We start from the raw sequence: 23,285 nt of genomic DNA, 5'->3' as shown, positions 1-23,285 counted from the left end.
CTCCTTCCACCCATGCCTTGCACCCTTTTCACTGACCATCCGGTCAGCTGCTGCAGGCCTGAGGACTACCCTAGGAGAGGTACCTGGTGACTACCGGGGGCCAAACCTATCCTCCCCACCAGAGGCTCTAGTGAATACGCGGTAGACACTTAACGACGACTCTCTAGGGTAATCCTGGCCCGTGGCTCAGTGGGTCCACACCCACCAGCATTAAAATGGGTAAATTACATTTGCCCTTATATAAGACTGGACCTTAGGCAATCTATGATTGATCGGAGGGTCCCCATTCCCTTCACTGTTTACATAGCGCCTATAAGAACACGGGGGTGATTATATATTGGTATTGCACCAGTCCCATTGAAGTAAACGGAACCGAGGTGCAGTAGAGGACACAGCAACAAAAAAAAGAGATCCACTTACAGATCACATTTCACACAACTTTATTAACATATTTATTAGATTTCTGATTAACAAGAAAATCCTTCATGTATAGACACAGAGCAGAGCAATGTCCATTTTGCATAGTGCAGATATTGCTGGTGGGTATCTTGAAAGATAAGAGATTGTTTGCTTTGCACTATCTGATACTTGGCCCCTGAGCTAATCATCCAGCTGGCACAAGGCGGCCACCCCTCGGTTTATCCAGTGCTTCTCGGGCTTGTCAGTGGGGAGCTCTATGGGAAGGACATAGTTAGTGGAGTGTCCCGTTGTGGACAGCGTTCCTCGTCTGGCGCTGGTTTTGTATACAGGACAAAAGTATGAGTTCTGTGGGACAAATTTGGAACTTTCTCCAGGTTTCAGCCATATAATGGGTAGAGAATCGTAGAGGATTTTGGGAAGAGATTCTCCTAATTGCATCTTCTGTCTATCCCACCGAGCTCCTTCAAGGAAGAGTCCTTTGATATAAGCGCCATCTTCTGGAGGTCTGTCTATTGTGTTCTCGTGAGAGGTCACCTGAAATTACAGATTGGGACTTATAGCACAAAGAATATGATTGGGGATAAGATGCAACACCAGACACAAATCCCAAAAACCTCTGCTTTAATGGGTAACTGTACTTTCAAGTAACTTTTCAAAATGAGTTGTCCTGTGTGTATATGAGGAATAACACTTGTATGACTTGTATCCCGCCTTTTCACTTCATTTCCCCTCTGCAGACCTTATTTTTTCAATTAATGCTGAGCTATGATGTCTCCCATACACAGCACACAGGGATGGATTCCTGCTCTTTTTCACCTAGTTAACAAACAAGAATCAGCAGCATGGATGACATTACATAGCAGGTGTATATATGAGTCCAGTGCTGGGGAGGGGTAAAAGACTTGTTAGAAACCTCAGCACGATCTTTCTGTGTCTCCCTCTCTGTTTCCTCACCTCTCCTCTCTCCATAGATCATAATAGGCTGAGTAACCCAACACCTCAGTCCGTCTTGTATTGGACAAGATGGCGTTGAGCTGTTATTTTCATAGTGGTGGGTGAGTTCAGGAGGCAGAGGAGAAGTGGCTCATAGGTGGAGAAGGAAGCAGAATTCCTTGATAAGATAGATTACGCAGTTTTTTCTATTCACCTGTACTATTGATTTAAGCAAAACTTGTTGAGTAGAGTTCCCATTTCACTCTAGAACAGTAAGTGCAGTAAACGTGGTAGTAAAGTGCAATGGGATCAGCATGAACCCCATGAATAATGACAGTGATCAAGTGACAGCTTATTTCTCTGTACTGGATTAGGACTACAACATGGTCGGTGTCGACAGGTTCTCTTACCGCAAACTGAAATCCGATGTGGTCGATGGGAATAGTGTACTTTCTGGCGTAATTTTGGGAGACACCCGTCAGAAATGATTGAGTGAAATAAAATCCTGAAATCCAAAACACCTTGGGCGGCCCATTGTCTATCCAGTCCTGTGAAGAGCATACACAGTATCTCCCATTAGTTTTCCAGATTAGTATTGTCTCAATTAAAGCCATAAAAGTCATATACAGTTTTTGCAGGTCAAGACTTCAGGCAGTCATTGCCAACAAAGGGTTTTCAACCAAGTACTAGAAATGAACACTTATTTACAATTATTTAATCTGTCCAATTACTTTTGGTCCCTTTAAAAACAGGGTGGCACATGTTGAGGAGCTGAAACTCCTAAACCCTTCATCCAATTTGAATGTGGATTCCCTCACATGAAAGCTGAAAGTCTGAACTTCAACTGCATCTGAATGGTTTTGTTTAAAATTCATTGTGGTAATGTCTAGAACCAAAATTAGAAAAATGTTGTCTCTGTCCAAATATATATGGACCTAACTGTAAATATTCAGGTGGCCTCTATACTGACACACGGCAGATCTGTGAGTATATTGATGGCCGCTGTCAGGGCAGAACGCCACCAGCTGCCGCACGGAAACTATGGAGTTTACCTTGTAAAATGAAGAGTCTTTGAAACGAATATTGCAAACCTGGTTCCCAACCAAATGCCACTGATATTTTTTTTTATTTTTCATGGACAAAGGACAGAACTCATTTACTGTCTTGTCTTCTCCCCTTCATGGACTTGCAAAAATTTTAGGTATGTGGCTGAACGACTGCTAAAAAAGTGATTACCATTTCCCTTCATTTCAAAATCAGTCGGTCACTTGTACATTAAGAAGACGGATAAAATCTACCAGCGGTGCCACCACCTGTATGCTATAAATAATAATCTTTATTTTTATATAGCGCTAACATATTCCGCAGCGCTTTACAATTTGCACACATTATCATCGCTGCCCCCAATGGCGCTCACAATCCAGATTCCCTATTGTTTGGACTGTGGGAGGAAACCCACGCAAACACGGGGAGAACATACAAACTCCTTGAAGATGCTGTCCTTGGTGGTATTCGAACCCAGGACTCGAGCGCTGCAAAGCTGCAGTGCTAACCTCTGAGCCAGTCAAAGAGACTGGCCTCCTTGAGGTCAGTGATGGTTTCGTGATGTTGGTCAACTAGGCATTGCTCCCACCTAGCCAGAATCCTACTCCACACTGATGAGGGGCAACACCCCGAAACAGCTGTCTGTGGATGGATACCTGGCCTTGGCATTTCCCTTGTCATATCTGTAAACTCGTAAAGAGCTGGATATTGAAAGGGTCACTTAATATGGTGGTAATGGTGGTTTCCGAAGGGAGCCACTCCTTGGCTGGGTCCTTCCCTGGAGGAAGATCTGGCTAGTCCCGTGTTTGAGACTCTTTAATGAGGCTCCACAGACTTTATTTGCATATCTCATAGATAAACATGAGCCTATGTAACTAAAAGTCCTAAGATCAGAGCCTCAGAAGTGACATTCTTCTGTGGGAATATTCCACATGAAGGGCACACTGTATATCTGCACATTTTGGTCACAATTCACTGTGTCCTTAAAAGTGTTATCCAGGGCTATATTTTCTACTATGTCTGTAAGTACAAGCAGGCAGGTAGTTACTTACTTATCTGCCTGTACTGCCCAGGGCAGGTCTCTGCTGTCACAGAGCAGCCAAAGACCGCTCCTGCCGGAGATTCAGCGGCTTCCGCTAATGTCAAGTCAACAGAGCAGCATCTTCTTTTACACTCTTCTCTGCTGATGGGGTGTTACTACCGACATCATGCTGATTGGTACTCAACTCCCCGCTGCCTAGCTGTAGGGAGCCAGCTGTTAGTCAGCATAATGTTGGCAGTCACGCCCCATTGACAGAGTAGCCCAAAAGAGGTAAAGCTGCCCTGCTGATGTGAAGCAGCTGAATCACCAACACCAACAAAAGTGGTCAGTGACCGCTCTGAGCACTCAGAAGCTAACTAGCTAACGGCTACCTCTGTAACACCGATGATGGCACCCCTACACGGTTCCCCTTCCCTCTCCATGATGGGACGCCGATATACTCACCGCCGTGGCAGCACAGTCACCTCCCCATCTCTCAGCATGCCACACAGCCTTCCTGGTGGGGAGCCTGGTGCGTGCCCGCTTCTCTGCTTTTAAACCCCTGAACCCCTGGTCCTTGTGTGGCCTCAGCCTGAACCCGAACCCCTGGTCCTTGTGCGGCCTCGGCCTGATCCTAAATCCCTGGTCCTTGTGTGGCCTGGGCCTGAAGTCTGAAACCGAATCCAGCGATACATGAATCCGAAACTGCACCGGTGGTGCTTGCGAACCCTGAGCCACACAGGCAGCACATCCAAACCTGAATCCTATCTGTCAATACCAGAACCTCTCCGAACCTGTTCCAGGTCCGAATCCAGCCCTGTCTGTGACTCTGTGTCAGTATCTGTTCTGTCCAAGGATCCAGAACCTGTGTTATCTGATTAGAGTCCATATCCTGCCTCACCAAGTAACTCAGAGCCCAGTCTGTCAGCTTACGTGACCTCTGGGGTCAGCAGCTGCAGCACTGGGGACTGCCTAGGAGTGTTACCTGGTGGCTATCTGCAATTCAAGTCTGACTCCACCATAGAATCATAGAATCATAGAATCGTAGAGTTGGAAGGGACCTCCTGGGCCATCTGGTCCAACCCCCTGCTCAAAGCAGGATTTGCTAAATCATCCCAGTCAGATGTCTGTCCAGCCTCTATTTGAAGACTTCCATTGAAGGAGAACTCACCACTTCTCGTGGCAGCCTGTTCCACTCATTGATCACTCCAACTGTCAAAAAGTTTTTTCTAATATCTAATCTGTGTCTCCTCCCATTCAGTTTCATCCCATTGCTTCTAGTCTTTCCTTGTGCAAATGAGAATAAAGTTGATCCTTCTACAATGTGACAGCCCTTTAGATATTTGTAGACAGCAATTAAGTCTCCTCTCAGTCTTCTCTTTTGCAAACTAAACATTCCCAAATCCTGCAACCTTTCCTCATAAGACAGGGTTTGCAGACCGGTCACCATTCTGGTCGCTCTTTTCTGAACTTGCTCCAGTTTGTTGATGTCTTTTTTAAAATGTGGTGCCCAAAACTGGACACAATATTCCAGATGAGGTCTGACCAAAGAGGAGTAGAGGGAAATAATGACTTCACGTGATCTAGACTGTATGCTTCTGTTAATACATCCTAGAACTGCATTTGCCTTTTTTGCTGCTGCATCACACTGTTGACTCATATTCAGTCTGTGATCTATTAGTATACCCAAGTCTTTTTCACATGTGCTGTCACTTAGCCCTATTCCTCCCATTCTATATATGCTTTTTTCATTTTTATTGCCCAGATGTAGTACTTTGCATTTCTCCCTGTTAAAAACCATTCTGTTAGTTACTGCCCACTTCTCCAGTTTATTTAAATCTTTTTGAATCCTCTCTCTCTCTTCTCTAGTATTAGCTAGATCATCACCATCAGGAGTTCCACCAGGAAGCAGCTTAGCTACGCCTCTCCTAGGCAGGCCTGGCCCCTGCACCGTGGGTCCACAAACCACGTGTGCCACCTGCATGTGTGACAACCTGCCTGCGTTTTTTGGCTCACTGTAAAAAAAAAAAAACCCTTTAAAGAATTCATTAAAAACTGTATTTTTTTTTTTTACTAAACTCAGCCACAAGAGGGCAGCACTTGTCTATAGCATTGTGCACACCTGTGCTCTGTATTCTATTCTGCCCATCACAAAGCAGCCTGTAAGTATGTGGCGTCCCTGTATACACTACATAGAAATATGGCCTAAAGCACAATGGGTTACAAATTGCAGAAGGTCCCGCTCTATATGAGGCACTAAAAAACCCAATACTAAGAGGCATGGAGTCCTTGTACTCCAATAACCGCTGCTGTTTTATGTTCCAGCATAGGCCGGCTCAGTGCTCACGAGATGCAAGAGATTAAAGGAAAAGGTTCTCTGGGGAGTCAATTACTACTGATCCAGCCTGCAGACCGGTGACAAGTGTGTGCCGGCAATGAACGGGGAGGCACTATATAATACACAGTACTGCTGTATAATCAATGAGATGGGATGTGCAGCATCGCTATATATTATCAAGGGACGGGCATGATCGGCCTACTAAAATCCAGTAATAATCCTAGTCACAATGTCAATAATAGTACTAGGATTGCAGCAAAGAGTAAATCTATACAATTTCCTTTTAGTATGCAGCGTGCTGTGCTGATTATGTGTTTCTCGCCATCTGTATAATGGTTGAAGCACCAATGTTCTTATACCGAGCTCCAAACCCACTGCGGGTAAATGGTAAAGTTCTGGCTGCAAGCAGTCACCACTAGAGGGAGCTCACGGCTTCATGTTGAGCTCAGTGTAAATAGTATGAACAAAGCTCAGAAGCTCCCCCTAGTGGCGGCTGCAGGAAGCCACAGCTGTGTTTATTCTTCAACCCATGATGGCAGCCAGGTATATTCTTTTTTGACTCCCTCTGGCATTTCAGAGAAAATAAAACCTTAAAGGGGTTCTCCACCTTTGAACAATGTTTTTTTTTTCTTACCTAAATGCATGGAGTTGGGGCTAAAAATCACATTTGCAGTTGGGTTTTATTAAAAATGTTGCACCATTTGCCTCCTATAGTCGCGGTATTACACTGCCTATTTCTGGCTGCAGAAAGAGTTAACGGGGCGGGTCACATTATTGTTTTATATGAGGACATAATTTTGTGGCCTTACTGTTATATAGGTGCATTTATTGCAACACTTTATGGATATTATATAGGTGCAACAGGTTCTCCTCCTGCTCTGGTTACTGCAGCTTTCCTCCCAGACCGCACAGTTCTCCGGTCCATACAATGGCTGCTGGTGGAGAAGCATCTGACCAGGCAAAGGTCATCATCAGTCATCTCCAATAGAAAAGCAGTGTTTTCTCATGCGAGGTTTTTGATTGGATGGACAGGTCTGGTCAAATGCTCTTCCCCTTTTTGGTTGGATGGACAGGTCTGGTCACATGTTCCTCCCCTTTTTGGTTGGATGGACAGGTCTGGTCACATGTTCCTCCCCTTTTTGGTTGGATGGACAGGTCTGGTCACATGCTCCTCCCCTTTTTGGTTGGATGGACAGGTCTGGTCACATGTTCCTCCCCTTTTTGGTTGGATGGACAGGTCTGGTCACATGTTCCTCCCTTTTTGGTTGGATGGACAGGTCTGGTCACATGTTCCTCCCCTTTTGGTTGGATGGACAGGTCTGGTCACATGCTCCTCCCCTTTTTGGTTGGATGGACAGGTCTGGTCACATGTTCCTCCCCTTTTTGGTTGGATGGACAGGTCTGGTCACATGCTCCTCCCCTTTTTGGTTGGATGGACAGGTCTGGTCACATGCTCCTCCCCTTTTTGATTGGATGGACAGGTCTGGTCACATGTTCCTCCTCTTTTTGATTGGATGGACAGGTCTGGTCACATGTTCCTCCTCTTTTTGATTGGATGGACAGGTCTGGTTACATGCTCCTCCCCTTTTTGGATAGATGGACAGGTCTGGTCACATGCTCCTCCCCTTTTTGATTGGATGTACAGGTCTAGTCACATGTTCCTCCTCTTTTTGATTGGATGGACAGGTCTGGTCACATGTTCCTCCTCTTTTTAATTGGATGGACAGGTCTGGTCACATGCTCCTCCCCTTTTTGGTTGGATGGACAGGTCTGGTCACATGCTCCTCCCCTTTTTGGTTGGATGGACAGGTCTGGTCACATGTTCCTCCCCTTTTTGGTTGGATGGACAGGTCTGGTCACATGTTCCTCCCTTTTTGGTTGGATGGACAGGTCTGGTCACATGTTCCTCCCCTTTTGGTTGGATGGACAGGTCTGGTCACATGCTCCTCCCCTTTTTGGTTGGATGGACAGGTCTGGTCACATGTTCCTCCCCTTTTTGGTTGGATGGACAGGTCTGGTCACATGCTCCTCCCCTTTTTGGTTGGATGGACAGGTCTGGTCACATGCTCCTCCCCTTTTTGATTGGATGGACAGGTCTGGTCACATGTTCCTCCTCTTTTTGATTGGATGGACAGGTCTGGTCACATGTTCCTCCTCTTTTTGATTGGATGGACAGGTCTGGTCACATGCTCCTCCCCTTTTTGGATAGATGGACAGGTCTGGTCACATGCTCCTCCCCTTTTTGATTGGATGTACAGGTCTAGTCACATGTTCCTCCTCTTTTTGATTGGATGGACAGGTCTGGTCACATGTTCCTCCTCTTTTTGATTGGATGGACAGGTCTGGTCACATGCTCCTCCCCTTTTTGGTTGGATGGACAGGTCTGGTCACATGCTCCTCCCCTTTTTGACTGGATGGACAGGTCTGGTCACATGCTCCTCCCCCCAGCAGCTATTTTATGGACTGGAAAGCTCTGCGGCCAATAGTCCGTGTGATACACTGGCTATAGGAGGCAAATGGTGCAATGTTTTTAATGAAACCCAATAGCAAATATGATTTTTAACCCCAATTATATGCATTTAAGTAAGAGAAAAAATTGTGACAAACCCTTTAAAATTCTGTCCGGGGACCATATCCAAAGAACAGAGTAGTCCAGGCTATTCCCAGCACTGCTGCAAGTGATTGGAAGGTCTCTCCCTATGTATACATACGAAGGAAACACCTGTCAATCACCTAGAGCAGTACGGGGAGAATCTGGCCAGGGGGCCGTAATTCTTTTCAGGGCTCCAGAAAAGCTGGATGAAAGTGTCTCCCAGTGTTTCTGTTGCTGACCTTATTTCTGAGAATCAGATGCTGAAGGCAGAGTTCTGATGTCTGATACTTACTGGTGATTTATTGATGTTAGTGGGAATTTAGCTTTCTCTACCATACCCAGCAATGTAATTTTGGTTTTGGGGATCCTATACTCCTGACAAGTTCCCTTTAAATAACAATTCTGGAGCATCTGTTGCCTGGAACTCTCCCGTCCCTCTGTTATTCCTCCTGGAAATGAGCAAATAAATGAACACTGGACCTTAGCATTCCCTTTGTCAATATGGATGTGTCCCTACCCAATCTGTCACGGAGTGTCAGACACATCCTTTGGACAGAGAGAATGATAGCTCCAAGTCAACATTTTCATACATTTCCAGGAAGAATAACAGAGGAACAGCACAAACAGAATAAAAAGCCATATTCTCATGAGAGGCGATCACAGGCGTTACCTGCAGAAAGTGCAGCCGGGCCAGCAGGTCTGACACGTAGCTGCCCAGTGGCTTTAGTGACGGATAGGATTTGGCTGCCCACATGGCGGGCACTCTGCCCACCAACATGCTGTTAAACACGTTCTCCAGCTCCGATGACATCAGCACTTGGCCTTTCACGGCTTTGCCTAAATTGATGAGACTGCTCCGTACGACTTCTGTGAGCCTGTGGCCAGAAAGCAAGAGGGGGGTTTGCAGCATGAGAAAAAAGACAAAATGAATTAGTGCTGGCGAGAAATTAGCCGAGGCGTATGCAGCCTGTTTTATGTGATAAATCAGACGAGCTGCGCGAGAATAAAGCGCCCATGACGCGCGTTCCCAAACCCCGCGGGATTAAACACATGCAAATCCAGCAGCAGGGGCTTCCAAGGACAAAACTGCTTGTACCTTTTGTCTAGATCTTATGTCAGTAGACTAAAGCTTCTGTGCTCCACTGAGGCCGAACTACATAGACGGGCGCAGCGGGCATACATAAGTAATAAGGGATTATCTCTTAGATGTCTCTCTCATCACTGAACATAGGTATATGTAGAAGAACACCGGTTCATCGCCATTAACTGTAACGCGAATCTGTAGGCAGATTAAAGCAATTTAATCTGAACGCAGCATAATATAGGGGCAGAGACCCTGATTCCAGGGATGTGTCACCTATTAGGCTGTGCGCTGTAGTTTCAATAAAATCAGTGTTTTATCAGCAGGAGATTATGACTGCAGGATTAGGTGTATCCTGCAATCCAGTCCAGCTAATGTGTAACCCCGCCACTGATTGGCAGCCTGCCAACATTGTACACAGAAAGCTGCCAATCAGTGATGTGGGCGGGGTTATACAGAGCTCAGCATTCACTGCTCTGCTAGCAGAGAAAACAGGGATTTTATCAAAACTGCAACAAGCAGCCCAGTAACTGAACCATCTCTGGATTCAGGCTCCCTACCCCTATAACATGCTGCTCACGGATTCCATAGCAAACACATGCTGACAGATTTACTTTAAGGGAGCCGAGCTGCAATACCGAACTGCAGCCATGGTTTTCTAATCTGGGAAATGTCACACTGTTCAGAGCCGTAAACACCCAATTTACATCCACTGACGGCACTACGGAATTACCTGTTAAAGCGGATTAATTCCTGTCTAAGCACCGTGTTCATAGACTCCTCGTACACCACAGGATACTTCTCCATCACCTTCTCCAGATTGAAGTCGCTTGGTAATTTGTTTAGGATATCTCTTGCCAAATCTTCAACAATTTCCTGTTGTAAGAGAGATAAAGAAAGCTAGAACATATGTGGTGTGTTCCCTCATACCCAGACCGATGAGGCACAGCCAAAAGGGGATAGCAATGGGCAGCCATTCCTAGGGACGTAGGGCCAGCACTCCAAATGGAGGCCATAGGCACAGGATGGAACTGGTGATAAATGTACGGTGCCAGCTCTGGGCACGAGGCAGGCGTCGCATATATAAGTATGACACGGGCAATGTTGTTAGAGGCAAAGGGAATAGCACTGAAGATGGTGCTGGCACTGATGATAGGTGCACTGGTCTAGCCCTGATGATAAAAGTATGGGGCTGGCACTGCTGATGGAGGCTGGGGGCTGGCACTGCTGATGGAGGCTGGGGGCTGGCACTGCTGATAGGTGCACTGGTCTAGCCCTGATGATAAAAGTATGGGGGCTGGCACTGCTGATGGAGGCTGGGGGCTGGCACTGTTGATGGAGGCTGGGGGCTGGCACTGCTGATGGAGGCTGGGGGCTGGCACTGCTGATGGAGGCTGGGGGCTGGCACTGCTGATGGAGGCTGGGGGCTGGCACTGCTGATGGAGGCTGGGGGCTGGCACTGCTGATGGAGGCTGGGGGCTGGCACTGCTGATGGAGGCTGGGGGCTGGCACTGCTGATGGAGGCTGGGGGCTGGCACTGCTGATGGAGGCTGGGGGCTGGCACTGCTGATGGAGGCTGGGGGCTGGCACTGCTGATGGAGGCTGGCACTGCTGATGGAGGCTGGGGGCTGGCACTGCTGATGGAGGCAGTCAGCTAGCATTTTGAATGGAAGCCTAGTGCTGGTATAGTTAGTAAGGATGTGTAACTTCTACTGTGAAGAGGGACATTGTCTGGGTTGTGCGGATACACTGTAACAAGCTGTGTCATAAAACAGTTATTATGAGCTATCGGTGACAGTGATGTGTGGAGATGTAGATGAGGACGCCTCTCGCACCTTGTCAATAATGGTCTATACATTTTCCCATCTGTCAGCGGGATCAAGGGAGCGGGAGCCACGGCCGATGGACATGGATGAACAATGTGAAATGTCTCTGTATGGTTCTTACGCCATGATGGACATGTCCATAGTCATCCTGTTCCATCACAGAAGTGATGGTGGATCACAGGCTTCAGGCTTTGAGGTATTCTTTTGTAGTTGGGAGGATGCAGAAAGCCACCACAAACCAAGGTCCATAACTGGTCCCACAAGTGGCGGTGACTCCGTGCGTGTGTGGAGAGGGCTTGTGCGGGTAGCATGTAATACCCCGGTCAGATATAGTGGTTTTTGGACGTGACTCCAAATTGAAGCCTAAATCAGGGTAACAATGGTATGAGAAGAAACGATGAGACGCGTCCTCACCTGAGGGGATCTGCCGCCTCCAGTGGTTTGTCTGGGCAGAGTGAGGAGGACACCATCAAATAACTGGTATGTCTCCTGGTTGTCTTTAGTGATGTCGGCGTTCTCATGGAGCCCAAACACCTCGGGGTGAGTAATTATTGGCAATCCTCTAATGTAATCTAAGAAAGTCTAAGAGAAAAAGCAAAAAGTGACAAGACGAAACGTTAGTCTATGGGGCACATGTTGGATTTTTTTACTCGGTCCAGAGTGAAAAAAATAAATAATCGCTGCAAGTCAAAGCTTACTCATATTTTGATCGCACTCAGCCATGCAAGTCAATGAGTCCGGGAAAAACATTGGACTGCATTCTGATCACATTTGAGTGCAGTCCGATTTTCACACGCTGACACAATGGAGAAGATGGAGACATTTTTATCTCCATCTTCTCCTCATCCATGAGAGTCGGATCACACTCTGCAGTGCTGGATGGGTCAAGATCTTTGCTTGTAGCCACTTAAAGGGGTTGTCTGGTCTAAAGGGATTGTCTGGTCTCGCAGCGAACAATGCCTGCACTGGGGGGATTTAGAAGTCTGCAGTCACACAGAGCGTCTGCAGACTTATCCTTTTAGACCGGACAACCCCTTTACTAGAAACTCTCGTTATCTCCCATGGATAATTATCTGTCCTGGTCATGTTATGATCACAGATGCATGTCTCAGTACATGTACTGACAAACTGCAGTTTCCGGACCCAAACTAGCAGCCTCTGAGGCCTATAGGGCATATACGAGGCTGTTAGTTGGGGTCAGCTATATGCGGGTGTATGAAGTCAGCCTCGGGGCTCCTTCAGATGGCCGTGTTATCGGTCAGTATCCAGTCCATGTGTTCATCGACAGCGCACAGATCCAATAATAACCATATCCGCAGCGTGCCAATATCTTTTGTTGTTTTTAGCCACAGAATTCACTACTTGATAAAATCTGCATCAAAATCTACGTGTAACACAAAAAAAAATTGCTGCAGATTTGTGGAAATCCGAAACACATTTTTTTCCATTCTTTATGTACTTATCAGTACTGTTATCAGCAGCATATCTCTTAAAGGGAATCCGTCACCAGCTTTTTGTTACCCCATATGAGAGCAGCATGATGTAGGGGCAGAGACCCTGATTCCAGAGATGTATCACTTACTGAGCTGCCTGCTGCAGTTTTGATACAATCCCTATTTTCTCTGCTGCAGATTTACCAGTGCTATGAATGCTGAGCCCTGTGTAACCCCGCCCACAGCTTTCTGTGTACACAGTGCATATGCAGAAAGCAGCCAATCAGGGGTCGTGGTGGGGTTATAAAGAGCTCATGAATATGGAGGACTACATGTCTGCACGTTAATAAGTCCTCTAGCACTAATCTGCTGGTAAAATCAGGGACTTTATGAAAACTACAGCAAGTAGCAAAGTAAGTGACTCATCGCTGGAATCAGGATTTCTGCCTCTACATTATGCGGCTTTCAGATTAGGTGTCAAAAATCTGATGACAGATTCCCTTTAAGATGAAAGCCATGTTGTTGTCGTGCGGGCAGTGCACTACATGTCCGATTGTTTGTATTAGTATAGTGTGTGCACCGTAGAGTGCAGCGGTGCCGCACAGCCAAAAAATACCCTGCAAAGTATTCTCCTATGCTAATGTCATCATCATATCATCAGTTCTCCATAATGTCATCCTGAACATACTTGGAGTACGCCTGTAAATTTACATGATCTATACCTGGTAAGTGCCATAAGGGGGAATGAAGTAAGTATCTCCTGGTGACAGCCTGTAAGTGTCCTTCTGTATTTCCTCGCTGTAGAATATAGAGAGCAGCGACAGCAGGAGACGCCTGTCCTTGTCATCTGTCACCCGGCCTCCGTAGTTACATTCCCCTAGAGAGACACAATAATGCACTCATTAGTTCATACATGCTGAGAACGGCAAACACCTCCAGCAGAATGGAAGGACACCAACGAAAGAAGTCATAACGCCCCATAGAAAGACAATGCTGGAGCGTCTTTTCTTACAAAATAAGAAATGCCGGGTTCCTGTTATTCCTCCTAAAAGTAAATTAATAACTAACGGTCTCACACTGTCCAATCAGGGCTGACCGTATCAGACTGTATGGGGACATGGTCCTTTAAAAAGGAGACTCATTACCCCAATGGGTCAGTTTCTTCATACATTTCCGTAAGGAAGAACGAAGGAGTGGTGCAATGCGGAACAGAAGAAAAGAAGCTCTAGCATCTAGTGACTCTCCAGTTATACTGAGAAGACAAGTATTCACTACAAACTCATGGCGAAAGATGACAAGTGTTCTATAACAATTGTATCACTTACTTTGAGGGATAACCGTCTGATAATAAGCAATTTTCTATTGATCTTGCGTTATAGACCAATCTTATCCAGAGCTGTTCTGAGCCCAGAGGACCCCATACTCGTCATTGTTACTCTGTTGTCAATACATACTGTACTGAGCAAAACAGTGTTGTAAAGTAAGAATGTTTTCAAAAATAAAAATGTTAATTGTTGATTTTTATCACTTAACAAAATGCAAAGTAAATGAATAAAAGAGAAATCTAAATCGCATCGATCTTGGGTGTGACCGGCCTTTGCCTTCATCAATTAATCTAGACACTTGGACACAGTTTTGGAAGGAATTTAGATTGGTTGTTCCAAACATCTTGGAGAGCTAATCACAGATCTTCTGCGGATGTCGCTTGGGCAAATCTTACTGTTTCTTCATGTAATCCCAGAAAGACTGGATGATGTGAGATCAGGGTTTTGTGGGGTCATATCATTACTGCCAGGACTACATGTTCTTCTTAACACTAAAGATAATTCTTAATCACATGTTTGGAGTAGTTGTCCTACTGCAGAATATACTTGGAACCAATCAGACACCTTCCTAATGGTATTGCATGATAGATAAGTATCTGCCTGTATTTCTCGGCATTGAGGACACCATAAATTTGACCAAATGCCGAACACCATCCTAACCTTGCAAGGAAACTTACATATGAAAGGTAGACTCACCAAACCCTGACTGATGCACTAGCAGGATGCAGCAGGCCTCCATTGATAAAGGCTGGGGCAGCACAGGTGATAAAAATGATAAAAAGTACAAAAAGATAAAAAGACATGGGGCATTAGCTACTATTTTGGCCAAGACAGATAAGCTCGCAATCCAAACGTCAAGGATCCCCAGATTTTGCGAGTGCCTAACACTAAATCTGAACAGCTAACATAAGAAAACTAAACTAATACCCCATATCTTTTCGCACTTAACATTTTTGCAGGATGCAGCTGGGCCTCTTTATGTTGGCTTGGTTTTTTCTGTGTGATGCATGTATATAGTGCAGAACAGCCCGCCTGCTAATAGTATGGGCGTGATCAATAGGCTGTTCAGACACTTTGCACCGCACTGTGTGACTGATGTCCTATGCAAGCCTTATCTGTGTGCATTTTTCCCACTAGGCAGCCAGCTTCTCTTTTTCTTTTGGATACTGGCTGTGTTCATCAGTGGGTTGCACTGGTGCTGCCCTAAGCCTTTATCAGTGGAGGCCTGTTGCATCCTGCTAGTGCATCAGTCAGGTTTTGGTGAACCTTGCAAGGACCCTTCACCGTGCTTTATTGCTGCCTGCAGACCCTCATTGTACCGCTCTTAATCCCTATGCTGAACAAATTGCCTTCTGTTGCAGTAAAATAATTCACATTTGACTCATCAGTCCAGAGTATCTGCTGCCATTATTCTGCACCCCACTTCTTACATTTTCATGCATAGCTGAGTAACCTGGCCTTGTCTTAAAGTCAAAGGTATGATTTTGGGCTGGAATTCTTCCATGAAGACCAAATCTGTCCAGACATTTCCAAACAGTAGATAGGTGTAGCTGGGTCCCAATGGTTGTTTTCAGTTTCTGAGCTGATGGCACTGCTGGACATCTTCCTATTTTGAAGTAAAGTAACCATGACGTGCCTATTATGTTCTGTACTATATTTACTTGGCTGATCACTGCATCTATGGTCTTCAATGCTGCTTATTACTTGGTGCTTCTTCAAAAGAGTTTCATCAGCACACCTTAAAACTTCAGTCTCCTTTGCAATCTTTGCCTGGGAGAGACCTTGTTGATGCAGTATTACTACCTTGTGTGTTGTTGGTGTGCTCAGTCTGCCCATGGTGTATGTCCTGTGACATGATAGAAAGACAGAGTCTCTTGGCAGTGATGATATAGCTTCCAGAGAGCCCTGATCTCAACATCTAGCCTGTCTGGGATTAAATGAAGAGACAGAAGGATATGAGTGAGCCTACATCCACAATCCATAGGATATTTCTTTCGTTAGTTCTCCAAGGTGTTTGGAACAACCTCCTTGCTGAGTTCCTTCCAAAACTGTGTGTATACCTAGAAGAAGTGATGCGGTTTTGATTATAAAGGGTGGTCACACCAAATATTGATTTGATTTAGCTTTCTCTTTTGTTCACTCGCTTTGCGTTTTGTTGATTAATAAATAAACTATTAACGCATCTATATTGTTTTTAAACATTCATACTTTGCAGCAATTTTTATACACCTGCCTAAAATTTTTTTGCACAGTACTGTATATACATAAACCAAATCATACCCACATAATACTATTATAAAATGCCAAAATTATACCCCCCATACAGTATGTGATGACACTACAAAATAATGCTCACGAGTCATTGCTACGTTTCCCCCTGACCTTATATATTCTGCTTTTGTCTTTATGTTTTACTGTTATATAGCTGTTTGTGTCCTTTTACGCTCTTGTTATATCTATATTGACTACCATATAACAATGTGCAATAGATTTTATAATTTATTCCTATGTCTTTGGCACTGACTTGTACTTTCCTGTCTTTTTCTTATTATACATAATTTGTTAAAACAAATAAAACTTTGATAAAAAAAAAGTATAAGGAAGGGAAAGTTTTTTTTTTGTTATACAATCATCTAATAAGGTACCGTATGTGCTGTATTTCTCTTTTTAATATTTTACAGAGTACATCTCTTTATAATGTATCAGCCGCTTTCAGTGCATGTTTTCAGGAGAGGACGCTCAATTAGATCATTGTCACGTTATTCATCCAGACAGAAGCTATCAGTCACCGCAGGAAAGAAAAATAGATGTATGAGAAAGTAGATAACTGCTCGTCACCACCCACTAGCTCAGAGACAACTGGAAATTATGGCTAGAGCCCGCAGAGAAGAAAACTGCAGGATACAGGTCATATAATAGGTTTTATTCCTCATCTATACACACGGCAGCTTATCCTTATCAGTATCTGAAATGACAGGTTTGCTTTAAATGATGTCATCCAGTATGTACTCGATTCATCATTTGCAATTTATTGAAGTCATTGTTCTTTTTTTTTTGTCTTGTGGCATTCGCTGATGTTTGTTTTTTTATTTGCCCCAAATTCTTCAAAGTGATGCACATGGTTCATTAATTTGGCACAAAATCCCCTTTTTTTTTTTTCATTTAACCAGTTGTTTTTAGAACCAAAAATCGCAAATCCGTAAAAATCTCAGAAATCTGTAAAATTTGAAATTCAGAAACCTTGCTCCAGTGGGTGGAGGATAGGAGTGAGATGCATCAAAACATGTGACATTTGCTATAAGTCACATTTCATGAATCAATCCAAGACATCTGGAGAAGCAAAGTTGTTCAGAACAAATAAAAATAACTTAAAAAAGAAAGATGACTTTAGAAGTGGCACAATGTGTATAGAATAAGGTGCCAATACAAAAGCCACTGAAAAAGGAGGAAATTACTCCAGAAAAGTGGCGAAACAGCAATGATGATTTAGGGCCTATAGGTGGGCTGTGTTATCCAGGGGGGCTAATTGAAGCTGATTTTCTACACGCATCATTACAGAACTTGTGAATGAGATTTTGCGAGAGATCATGCAAGTGCAGAGAAGAAAATCCGCAGCAAAATTTGACTCATGTTGCGCCGTGACTGCAATTTGAAAATGACTTCTGCTGCAAGTGAAATCTGCAATGAATCCGCTGCATATCAGCAATCATGGACGATTTTAATGAGTGGACCAGTCCTGCGTGGACATACCCCAACCCTTTCACATCTATAAATGGCATTGTTGCATTCCTTTTCTTGATTTTCCAAGTACTGGATCAGAGAGAAAGATGACAGCTGCAAACTTTGACTGCGGCGTGTGTGTGGACCCACTGCGCCACTGCCTGGAGGGGCATGAATAAGTGACTATCTGGTCTTCACTAGAGCCTCTGATGGAGAGGATAGGCTTGGGCCGTTTGGGTAGTCACCAGATACCACACCAGTGCAGTCCTTGGATCTGTAGTTGCTGACTGACGTGTCTGGGCAGGGATACGAGGCACCAAGGGCATAAGCAGAGATATGGTCAAGAAGTCCGAGGTCAGGAAAGGCAGCATAGATTCAGAAGACATAGCTGGAGTCAGGAGCAGACAAAATGAGAGAACAAGACGAGACGGTAACAGGAAAGTCAGAACAATACAATACCTTGACAGAGCACTAGAGGAACCGGCAACTAGGAGCTCAGGCAGGGTGTGGTTGGTGGAGGTGCCTAATATACCACCTGCTGGCCAGGTATAGGCCAGGGAAGCAGGACTCTGCAGGACACAGTGCAAAGTCTGGCCATGCCTCCCTATATCTGGATGGAGACTCTCAGAAACTAGAGGGAGCAGCAGTAGTGCTGGAAGTGTCTGTAAGAGGCAGCAAGTGAGATGGTCAGACCCTGGGAGGAGCAGAGCGGTGCGCGTGATGAGTAGAGCAGTGCTTACAAGTCATGCGATTCACCGAAGTGATATAAACCAGGGCTAGAATGTGAAATTTATGTAGATTTATATGGTTTTGTTAAAAAAAATTATATGTTAAATATGAGCAAACTGCAGATGTAAATGATATTTTACCTGTTAGGTAGGTCAGGGCCTGGAATGGAACCACCTCATACTCATTGAGGAACATCTGGATCTGTCTCATGCTGATTCTCAAGTCGGACTCATTGAATTCATAAGGGATGTTCCAACCTAAAAGGAAAAATGAGAGACATAAGATCCTCTCACCAATACTCGCTGCATGTCTGTTGGGCCACATAGCTGGCAGATCATTAATATGGCCATATGCTTGAAGCCTAAGAACTCATTTATTAGTTTTAGCCTTTAAAAGGAAAGTGTCATCATACAATGACCATATTATTTAACTTCTTTTTTTTTCCATCTACATATCACAACCTATTTTAAACAAATCTCAAATCTTACAATTTTCACACTGCCTCTTAGTCAAGAAGACTTTTCGGCAGTCATTACTACCACAAACAGGATTGCCAGGACAGTTAACACCTCTTGTACTAATACATAGTAGATAACACATACTGTATTTCTTCAATAACAATAGGCAATGCCACAGCTCACCTCCTCCCTCTCCCTTTACAATGACCTTTGCCCAGATTAGAGCATGAGCATAAAATGCTTCTATACAGATAAACAGGGTATGGAGTCAATGTATTGCTGCTCATGAGCATGTGCTCAACAGAAAGTAAGAGTTTAATATTGAGCTTATTGGCCAGTGCTCAAGTTGCAAGGCTCATTTTTCTACATTCAACATAAAAACTTGATTTAAACAATAGGCCATTTTCTAAAAAAACATTACCTTTAAGATGCCCTCAAATTAGTTCTATCGGCCATTCAGTTCTATCAATCACCAATGCCTTAGATTTTGGATGGAGTGTTAGTGCACATGTTTGGCTGCTCAGAGCTAGCTAGAATTACGGGACCAAAGTCTTCTGTTATGGCAATTGGCGGGGATCACAGTAAATGGACCCCCAAGCAAGTTATCTTGTGGATAAGTAGTGCTTTCCCTATTGTGTTGTATTGAGACCCCGAATATGTATTGCCTGGGATGATTCTGATTAATGTAGCCATTTTTAAATAAATGCAAAAGGAGGAACATAGGGCCACCTTATATAACCATCTTTACAGATATAATAATACGGCACACTAGGGAAAATATCTGGCAACACGACATATATTCCTGAAACACGCAAGCTTTCTCCAATGCTTCCTAGTTTTTTGGGTATTTTTGATCCTATTTTTACCATATAAAAGCCATACCTAATGGGCCAAAGTTGCGTCGTTCCTGGACAAGAGCGTGGAAGAAGCAGAGTCCGAACATGAGCTTCTGCCACATCTCTGGCTTCTGGCAGCTGCTGAAAAATACAGGGTCAGATATGGGGTCGTTCAGATATGAGCGCAGCAAATTTGCTCGAAGGCCCTTTGGTGGTTCGTTGGTCATTTTGATGCCGTTCTGAAGGATGCTGACCGGAAACTTGTCTGAAGGATAACTAGTCAGCCACAGCCTGAAACAAGAAGTGTTACATGGCATCAGGAACTGTCACTGTCACAGCTCAATGTCGGAGTTTGTCTCTACCACAATACAATGACATTTCATCTAAATATCAACATTTACATAAATTCTAAACATTTCTCACAGCCTTCATGGATTAATATGAATATTTAATGTCTGCAACAATTACTCTGAATTTTTTAAAACAGGATGGCTATAACAAGTCACACGTAAATATAGATAAGTAAAGGACTTAAAATGGCCACTGTCGTTTTTAGAAACTTTGCAAAAATAAATAGTACAAATGAGTATAAGAAAATTTATAATATATCATTTCATACAAATATGCTTCTTTCTCCATTTCAGAGAAATATGCTTCTTTCTCCACTTATGAGCCACTTCTTCTCCCCTTTGAACTCATCATTCATTCACAAATACAACTAATATCCATCTTGCTCAAAACAAATCATTCACTCACAAATACAACTAATATCCATCTTGCTCAAAACAAGACAGAGTGCCACTTCCCTGAGGAGTCAGATTACAGCTGCCTATTGAAGTCTATGGAAATGGTGGGGGGAGGATGAGGAGGGAGGTGCAGAGTGAGAAAGAGGAAAAGACAGGGTACTGTAAATTTGTAGTAAGTGTCTTTATCTCACTTTAAAGCTGGATACAGTGTTGGGTATTTCACTCTCAGGCCTCATTCAGACTTGTGTCATTTTTGCAGTGTTCTAGTAGTGTTTTTCATCTGTTGTAACCTATACTGCTGGATCCTTGTCCATTTTTTTTTTTTAGAACATATTGGGCGCAACCCCTCCCCCCAAAAAAACAGAGGCATGTACATTCCTGATCCAATTTGCAGATGAATCTTGCTCCCTCCAAATGAATGTATATGTCATTGTCCAAACAACGATTTGTACCTAGATGGGAGAAACTTTGAAAATCCCCTATAATTTTTTACAATCACACGGATTGCAAACCTGACAGCTAGACAAACATGGATCTAACATACTGAAAAAAAAGTAATAAAAAAAAGAAACATTTTTAACTTTTGAGAATAAAATTGAAAGCCTGAATGAGGCCTTAGAGTCATACGTGAAATGAAGATGACCCAGCTCAACGAACTGTGAATAGTGCAGGGCAAAGGACAAATACAGCTAGACAAAATGTGTCATCAACGCATTTCGAGTGACAGCCATTAGTCATTGTGTGAATAAAAGCCTATTCACAGTTTGTTGAGCTGGATCATCTTCATTTCACAATTGCTCCACTCTTTAACGTGGCATTTCCGAGCTCTGAACACTTCCAAGATGTCTCTTGGTGAGCTGGATCTAACTTTGCTTATAGTCATAGTGTGTTTTTGGATTAATACACAAGAATATATAAACCACCTATGTGATCCACAAACTGATATAAGGGTTCTGATTCTTATTACTGGGAACGTAAAAAGAAGAAAATCCTACTAAAATATAACCGTCATCACCCCTCACTTCTAGTGTTGTGGTGGAGGAACAAGAGGTTCGGAGCTACTTAAATGGTTAGATAAGAAGGAAAATGCCTGAGATACATTGTAATTAGGGATGTCTTGATCTATAAATGGCATAAAATGTGTGTATCAGTGAAATCATTCACAGATGAGAATAAATTTACACTTTTCTACGCCTCATGAGTCAAAGATCAATATGTGACGGATTACTGAGGGACCCCAGATTTTGCAATGCCTGATCGGAAATTTTGTAAATGATCCATAAGGAAATCTTTTAGTAAAGTGACTGGCTTCTTCATCTTATGTTATTCTCGGCAGTGGATTACAGGAATTGGATGAAGGGAATCTGATGTGTAAGTTATGGCTGCGTGCAGAGCGATGGGTAAATGTTTTCCACTTTGCTCTATATCCCCATTGCTGCTTCCACCCATCTTCCCCTGCTGATGATTTGTATGACAGCTGTCAGAGAAGCTTTTTTATGTTTTCTTGCTCATGTCCTTATCAGTAATCTATTTGTGACACGCACATGATGGATGACATTCGAGGAGAACATATTGTTCCTTAGGAAATAAAACTTCCTCTAGTCCACAGCTAATCGCGTTCTGCCGCACGCCGCAATGACATACCTGAACTTCTCATTGGTATTCTCGGGCACAATTGCTTCCTCGCATATTTTTTCCAGGGATGGCATCCAACTTGTGGCCAGGTGACAGTTCTGAAGGACCACCCAGGTCCCATCCTTAATGGCTTGACTGATCATGTTTGCTGCGATCGGCCCTTGGCCCTGTCCCAGTGAAATGGTCTGGATGTTTTCTCCTCCCATGCCTAAGTCATCGGCAAACTTTAATAAACCTGAAGGGTTCAGTTAATAGCAAACACATTAAAGACAAGCAATATAGCAAAGGAGGCAACACAACGATGTTAAACTTGGCCAATGTAGTCCGATTGTATGACCGGAACTGATGATGTGGACATAACATCACCACTACCCATCTAAGAGCTGCCTAAAAAGAGGCAGAGACCTGATTACTTTACAAGAACCTTGCAGACTTTATACTGCTCTATATTGGGTTTGTTTGTACATATATATATATTATATATATTAGGCAGTTCTAAAACATGGCTAGTAGACTCTACCATGGTTCTTACACATTAGTAGGCCATACTAGAGCAGGTCTACAAAGCTTCAACAGAAGACAACCCCAATTTCAAAGTTAAAGGTGTGGTCTGAAACTAAAATGTATTTTAATTCCAAATGCGGATCTATTTAATCTAATCTATGAAGTCCCTACCTTTCCCTCTCTAACTGCTTTATTTTGGTTTTACTACTTCTCTTTTGATGATTATTCGCTTGAGAGTCCCCAGTGCATGCAAGGATACTTGTTGTGAGTTCATTCTCCCCTCCGTCACTGAGGCCTGGTGAACTCCCTATTCTAGTGAAGGAAGGTAGTGAGCCTGATTATCAGGCACCTGGGACTAATGAAGACGATTGGCTGAGTGGAGTCACTGACTGGATTTAAGGCAGCCTACGCCCTTTCTGCCCTGCGGGTGATTGCTCTGTGGACTCTTGGACACCAGTCTGATTCCTGCTCTCCTAAAGCTAAGTTTTCGGTTTTGCCTTTTTGCATTTAAGATTTTTGTTTTTCTTGCTTTTTGGATTCTGCCACTCCCTGCTGGAGTGTGCAGTGTTCCGTCAGCTCTGTCTTCTGAAAGTACCTAAGTGCTGATTTAGTTTTTGAAGCTTAGTTGCTTCAGGGCCATTTT

The 23,285-nt window shown here is 43.9% G+C and overlaps 1 protein-coding gene across 1 annotated transcript in view; it reads right to left on the bottom strand.

Annotated features, from left to right (window-relative positions):
- Positions 1-423: 423 nt before the first annotated feature.
- DNAH3 (dynein axonemal heavy chain 3) overlaps positions 424-23,285 on the bottom strand; it is a 389,800-nt gene continuing 366,938 nt past the window's right edge. Inside the window, exons 53-61 of the mRNA XM_073543189.1 lie at positions 22,148-22,373; positions 19,804-20,048; positions 18,604-18,720; positions 13,412-13,566; positions 11,671-11,838; positions 10,164-10,306; positions 9,020-9,224; positions 1,764-1,901; positions 424-954 (exon numbers count right to left, since the gene is read on the bottom strand). Of these exons, the coding sequence (XP_073399290.1) occupies positions 601-954; positions 1,764-1,901; positions 9,020-9,224; positions 10,164-10,306; positions 11,671-11,838; positions 13,412-13,566; positions 18,604-18,720; positions 19,804-20,048; positions 22,148-22,373 (1,751 nt within the window). The 3' untranslated portion in view covers positions 424-600. The remainder of the gene's footprint in view (positions 955-1,763; positions 1,902-9,019; positions 9,225-10,163; positions 10,307-11,670; positions 11,839-13,411; positions 13,567-18,603; positions 18,721-19,803; positions 20,049-22,147; positions 22,374-23,285) is intronic.

This window comes from Dendrobates tinctorius, unplaced genomic scaffold (genome assembly GCF_039654945.1).
Source record: "Dendrobates tinctorius isolate UK_male_01 unplaced genomic scaffold, ASM3965494v1 ptg000129l, whole genome shotgun sequence".
NCBI lineage: Eukaryota > Metazoa > Chordata > Amphibia > Anura > Dendrobatidae > Dendrobates > Dendrobates tinctorius.
Note: the sequence above shows the minus strand (reverse complement) of the source record. Positions and strands in the feature narration are given on the sequence as shown.